This window comes from Cibotium barometz, chromosome 51 (assembly GCF_041138505.1).
Source record: "Cibotium barometz isolate CiBa-2024 chromosome 51, ASM4113850v1, whole genome shotgun sequence".
In the NCBI taxonomy this organism is placed as follows: domain Eukaryota; kingdom Viridiplantae; phylum Streptophyta; class Polypodiopsida; order Cyatheales; family Cibotiaceae; genus Cibotium; species Cibotium barometz.
Window position 1 is genome coordinate 32,895,493 of NC_141096.1, and position 7,118 is coordinate 32,902,610.

At 38.9% G+C, this 7,118-nt stretch overlaps 1 protein-coding gene across 1 annotated transcript; it reads left to right on the forward strand.

Annotated features, from left to right (window-relative positions):
• Positions 1-2,913: 2,913 nt before the first annotated feature.
• Positions 2,914-3,990, forward strand: LOC147609551 (uncharacterized). Its single transcript, XM_086787925.1, has 3 exons — positions 2,914-3,048; positions 3,136-3,209; positions 3,303-3,990. Exons 1-3 carry the CDS (start codon positions 2,949-2,951, stop codon positions 3,438-3,440), a joined length of 312 nt encoding a protein of 103 aa, XP_086644051.1. The 5' UTR covers positions 2,914-2,948; the 3' UTR covers positions 3,441-3,990.
• Positions 3,991-7,118: the final 3,128 nt, after the last annotated feature.

The window sequence follows — 7,118 nt, forward strand, 5'->3', positions numbered from 1 at the left end:
TGGAGGGCTAAGGACAAGAACCTGTTCATGTTAATCTATCGTAGAACTTAAATTCCAACTAAGGTGGCAAGAAAGTATATCAATCATTTTAAGAGAGAGATAGATAGAGAGGGAGGTCAGGGTGGTTAGAGAGATAAATAGATGGATATATCATATTAACATCTATAGCGACCAAATACAATATTGACCTATGTAAGCCTTAGTACACAAGACAAAAAGAAGATCAATCACAAACTAATACAGTTTACGGGAGTTAGGAAGGCACACCAAACAAGGAAATTATTTTGTCTATTGGTTTAGAGGTACAAAACTTGTGGATGATGGACTTCACCTCTTGAAATACTACTACCCACTTGCTCGCTTTATAAGCCTCCCACCCATTGCATCTTAATTATGATATAGTAATACCCCAACTTTAAGTCAATCTTTATAAATAAATGGGCTCCATGCAATCACGGGTCTAATGGATCATCTATTCTATGAATAGGATATTTATTCCTAATGTACACTGATTTAACCCTAGATAATCAAATGCACAATCTGAGAGTCCCATATTTCTTCTTTTATATAAAAGAACCAGCACACCCCAGGGGGATATAGTGGGTCGAACAAAGCATGGCTTTAGAGTCATTGTTCCTTGAGTTCAATTACTTTGGAACGGCCATTTTATAAACTGTTTTTGCAATTGGCTGAGCTCTAGGTATCAACTTTATCTCATGATCAACCTGTTGAGTGGAGGGAATTTCAGTCATCAAACCTTCAAGAAATATGCCAGCATACTCACTTAAGCATTCAAGATTCTTTATACCTAACTCTTTGCTTCTTGCAGGATTGAGATAAACAATATAATTTTATTGCTTCCTTATGAGTCCCTCAATAACTTAGATGCCTTTACAAGTATGGTAGAAGCTCCAATTACTCCAATCCCTTGCACCTTGTTCCCGTGAAGATCCATAAAGGAAAGAGCCCCCTTGTGACAATGGATGTTAGCTTGATTCTACGTGAGCCAATCCATTCCAAGAATCTCATCATATATACCTAAGGGAAAGACTCTAAACTTACATTTAATTAGGTTCCCATCTAAGGAGAACTCGATTACATCTATCTCATGGAATGTGAAAAGCACGTTTCCACTTACATCTGTTTACCACCATAAATCTATTTGATTACTTATTTATGCAAGCATTGGTTTACTTATTACATTGGTTTATCATAATTCTAGGTGATTACTAATTTATGCAAAATCTCAGGACATAAACGAATGATTGCTTTCTAAATCAACCAGAAGCTTAAGGTCTGTACCTTGAAAATTGGTCGAGGTGGTCCAGATTACTAAAAATTGTTAGTTCTCCATCAATTAACCCCAAAGTACAGGAAGCACCTTGGAAATTGGTGGAGGTCCAGATTACTAAAAATTGTTAGTTCTCCATCAATTACCCCCAAAGTGCAGGGAGCACCTTGGTATCGAACTGATTTATAAAAGGTACAAAGATTCCTCAAAAGGTTTTTAGGTAATTTCCCATCATTGCATGCATTCAACACATGTTTGTGTGCAAATCCATTGCCAAGACCATCACATGGTATGCATAACATCGATCCACCCACTAGTATGATGAGGATCTATGTGCATTCCCCCGAATGGGCAATGGTCCTAATTCAAAGAGGAGCCATGTTACTTGAGGCTTGTGGATGGATTTAATCCATTTGGTGTAAGATCAAGATCATGGAGCATATGGCCAATCATAGTTCTCTTCTTATGCGTGACCATAACAACAAGGTAAAGAACATGCATGTGTACCTTGAGACTTTAATTGATGAGCTTCAAATATTATGTCGTGGTGTCAAAGTGCATAAGAGGATATAGTGAGTTCTCTAGTATGCTTTCTATCCTACTTCTCCATTTTTACAAAGGCATAGATTCCTATTTTGTGATATCTCTCTCAGGATATTAAATAGGTCTCACAACCTCTAGGCAGAATGCTTGCAATTTGCGGACCATCATGTGTTACACCAAGGCCGGATCATCTTAAGAAGGTCATCTATAAAAATCATCACCTAGTGGAGCCGCTTCAGGCTCACACTTAGGGCAAACACAAACATTGTTCAGGCTGTAAATTTGTGCGCAGTCGCGGCACAAATTCTCCACTACCCTGATGAAAAATCTATCTACACAAATGGCTCTGAAAGGGGGGTAAAACCCCAACACAACAGCACAGCTACTACTTAGCACAGCTGCTACTTTAGCATAGTTGGTGGAACCGCTTCAGGCACACCCATAGAGAATTAGGGCAAACACAATCTCTATGTAGGCTGTAAATCTACGCGCGCCTGCAATCACGAATTCTCCACTGCTCAGATGGAAAATCTATTTGATATAATTATTGCCACCTTATATGGAGTTTAAGGGCTCTGATTATGTTCTAACCTGGTCTATGTTCATTAATTTTTCTTATTCCCTCTCATTTAACCCTTAATAGGGGTACATTAAATTATAGTAGTATATACACTAGGATCCTAAACGTTGAAACCCTCAATACATACATGTTATTCATGTGCAGAAGAGTGCTCGCATTTTAGATAGTAGTGGGCTTTAAAGCCTAACACGTGGTCCTATTTGAGACATCCCTAAGGGACTTAGGACCACACCGGCCTATGTGTGAACAATCCCATAGTAATAGCCCATACTAGTAGAGTGTCCAGTTCTAGAAGGATAACGAGAAGTCCTCAATTTTGACAACACTATATATATAATAATGCGTCTTCTCGAAATGAAGCCGAAAAGTCTGGAACGCTTCTTTCTCGTAAAACCACGCGCGCTGATTTTTTCGTGTGGAGAAATCGGTGACGCGGCTCCGCCTAGGTTAGCATAAATCGTTAGCACTTTGCCTGCCTCCGCATTTGAGCTTAAATACATTAGCTTAAGCTGAATCGAATCGACCTGTGAAGCCATGGCTTCTTCTGCAAGCTTTAATTATCAACGTCGCCTCTTGGCCTCTATCTGCTTTGCGCTCCTTGCTTGCTCCTCACTAGCTCGCCTCTTGCCGACTGGTAACCTCCTGGTCTCCTCCCCTTGACGCCTCTCACTCTCCTGTGATTTCTTACTGCTAAACCCCAGCTTCTTTTGTAACCCTGCAGATCTGCAAAGCTTGCGCTTTCCGACGGTCACAAGTATGCCCAAAAGCTCCAATCATCCAATGCGAGGTCAACAGGTACTTTGCTTGATCAAAATTTGTATGGGAAAAAGGAATGGCGTAGATTTTTGTCGATCAGTGCATAAATGACGATGGTGGTGGGCATTGTAGGAGGCTGCATTTCATGGCAAACAATCAGGTGCTGGAGAGGGTGGAGGGTGCAAGGGGGAAAACTGCAGGGTTTTAGATATACAAACCTTGCGCTTTCCGACGGACACACCACCCTCAGAGATACCTATACCAAATTAGTTTTGAATAAGCGTCCAAGAAGATTACTGATGAACACTTGAATCATTTGAAAAAATACTTAACCATAAAAGACACAAGCATTGGGTGCAATCTCTCGTATGACTCTTTCTCTCAAATACAGTATTTATGTCATTACTCATATTTTTTGCCCTAAACACGATGTCATACTCATATTTTTGCCCTAAACACGTCTTCTGGAGATGAAACTTAACATTTTTGGCACAAAATGGCTCATTCAATTATGCTCGACCTCTTCCTCTCGACTCTCGAAAGGTCTGGAACCGTTCTTTCTCTCTCTTTTCTCATAACCAGGCTCGTTGATTTGTTCGTGTGGAGAAATCAGCGGCACTTACGCAGCTCCGCCTAGGATAGCATAAATGCATTAGCACTTTGCCTGCCTCCGCGTTTTGTAAGCTCAATACATTAGCTTAAGCTGAATCGAATCCTGAGAAGCCATGGCTTCTTCTGCAAGCTTTAATCATCAACGTAGCCTCTTGGCCTCTGATCTCTGCGTTGCGCTCCTTGCTTGCTCCTCACTAGCTCGCCTCTTGCCGACTGGTAACTTCCTGGCCTCCTCCTCAGCTTACTGCTAAACCCCAGCTTCTTTATTAATTTCTTACTGCTAAACCCCAGCTTCTTTTGTAGCCATGCAGATCTGCAAACCTTGCGCTTTCCGACGGTCACAAGCATGCCGATACCTACACCAACTAGCGTATCGTTTTGCCCGTCCAAGAAGTCCCTCTACAATGAGTCGCATTCCTTTACACGGTCGTTACACGGTTATACAAGACCATGGTTGACTTGGGAACATTTAATGTAAGATGGGTATATCACGACTATTCAAAGGGCTCAAGGAATTGATACATTTTAGGTGCCTACTTAATGAAACATACTTTTGATGTGAGCAAGCAACATTGCACATTCATTTCTTTACTCCCATAGTTTCCACTTTCACCCTCCCCAATCCTGGTTGTGTGTAAAGACCTTTAGCCACCACCTATTATTTCAAGCACTCATTAAGACTAGGTAGTACATGGTGAAATGTTCCACTTCCCACTATGGATTGCACTATAGACATTTATTATTTTCTGGCACATCATCATTAATACATGGTAGTCACGGTTAAATATTTCCATCACAAAGGAATTCTAAGTTGAAAAATTTGTGATAAAAATGCCAATGAAAGGAAATACTAGGGGTTTTACGTTGCGTGTGAAGGGTTATTTATAAACCTCCCTTTATTTAAAAAAATTTAACACATTTTACAAAGATATTCCACAAATTAAGGCTTAAAAATGTATTTATTATCACATTGCTACCTCCCTTTCTGCTTGTATATTTCTTATACCTCCATGAAAAAAAGAAATATAAACTTTCTATTGAATTCTTGGGCTATTTTACATGATTTCAGGTAGACTCCCCTCCCCTCCTCCTGCAACCACCACCACTAAACCATCCTTCATTTGGCATTTTAAAGACACCTCTTTGAGGGGGATTTGTACATTACTTTTCATCAAACCTTTAGAGAGAGCGAGAGAGAGGGAGGGGGTAGCACAGTCAAGAGGGATTTCACCCCATAAATGGAAAAACAGGGGTTAATATTAGCCTAATGGCTAATCTAAAGATTTTTTTCAAATTGCTTAAGCTATCTTGGAAAACATTTATCCCTAAAATATGTATATCACCACAATAAATAGGAGAGTATAGTTGTGTTTCTATCCAAGGAAGAAATCAAAGGATCCAGAGAGTACAAAATACATTATCATGTCTAGCACCCCATCACTAAGAAAAATAAGGGCTAATATTAGCCTAATGGCTAGTGTAAAGTTTTTTTTAAACTTTAGATTAGCCTCCAGGCTAACATTACTAGTTCAATGGCTATTCTAAAGTGTCTTTTAAGTGGTTGGACTATTTTGGAAAACATGTCGTGTTTCTATTTGAAGAAATCAAAGCATCTAGAGAGTTAAAAAATATGTTTAATAGTTTTAAAAATGGTTGAGAAAACTTTATACTTCGCAACTTGGCCATGTTACAGTCATGTTTATAACCACATTTATAATCGTGCTCTAACCACATTTATATCGTTTTTATAGTCCCATTTTAACCACATTTATAACCATGAAACAAAAAAAACATAAAAATTTTGGTAAAGATGAATCTCTCCCATTTTACGCGTTTTTTACAAATTAAGGGTCAATGCATGTTAAGGGTGATTCTTTTCCTTCGCTCTCAAGGGAAATAAGACATTAAAGCAAGGAGACAAAGTCATGAGCGTGACATATCTCGATTGAGAAATTTAGAGCACTCACACCATGACACATTTCTCCCACCCCCTTGAGCCAATAGTCCAATATCTTGATCGAGATCCCAAGCATCACCATACCAACAGCCTTGAGAGGGCTCAAGTATCTTGATCAAGATCCATGTCATTGTCTCTTGGGTATCTCGACTCAGAGAGCTAGCTAATTGGGACCAAGTATTGCTATGCCAACAGCCTCAAGAGGGCTCACATATCTCGATCAAGATCCATGCCATTGCCATACATTCCTCGAAGTATGGGCACCAAGAAGACTATCTTGCACAGTACAAGAATGCCAATATCTCATAAATCTATATTATAGAAAAATTATGTATTTTTGGAGATAAAAGTCTTTTATATTGACTCCGAAGTAAGTTCCCCTTGATGGAAGTAAGAATAGAAAAAAATGGTTTTTATGGGCAAGTATGGTTCAAGGCACAAATGCTAGGTTTCACATGCACTAGAGGTTAGACTTCCCATGTTATCCTAATGTTACTTCTTTGTTTGTATGAGGTAAGATGGACAAATGTATAAATGTACTATGTCTAGCATATTGTGAGAGAATGCCAATTGACAAAAATTCAAGTATGTGCACTGCATGTACTTTATTACATAAGAGAGCTCATGTCTTTGTCATCATTTCAACTACAAGGGTTGTGATAGCTATAGACTTCAGCGCTAAATACTTTGGCTTTGCCTGGCTAGAGGTTGACTAGGTCTTCAAGTACTACAAATGTCCTTATGCCGACAAGGTAGGAGCCTTAGAAATTGGGTAAGGACCTAGAGAAGAAAAACTATGATTCATTCCCTTCATATAAACGAAAGAGTAAATTTCTTTAGGAGGTATTGTGAACACTTTTTATTAGGAGGTGATGTGAACACTTTTGATTTAGGAGGTGTTTTGAACACTTTTTGAATGTTGTTTTTGGTTAAATTTATGATTGCCATTGAGTGACTTCTTTCAAAGAGGAGCTAGGTCATAGAATTAAAAAACCTAGTCTTTTGGGATTTCAGATTGTTTAACTCTTTCTTCTCTACTTTTGGGATTTTGACACTTTACTCGTACTATTCTAGAGTCTTTAATTCCCAAATATTTGCTGAAATATAAACAATTCTTATAAATTAAAAAATGGTAATCATTGTAGACTCCCACATGTTCTTCTACATAATTACGTTTTGTTGCCTTTATGTGTGTGTGTGTGTGTGTGTGTGTGTGCACTAATGCATGCATGTTTAAAGTCAATGTGTACTTCTTACATGAAATCAATCATATTGCCAATAATCCTAGACTGATGACTCATGTGACCTTGACCCAACCATTAGGACTTGTTTGGGGTCTTCTTGGGCCCTTTAATTTGCCCCAAGCCTAATGACAGTCA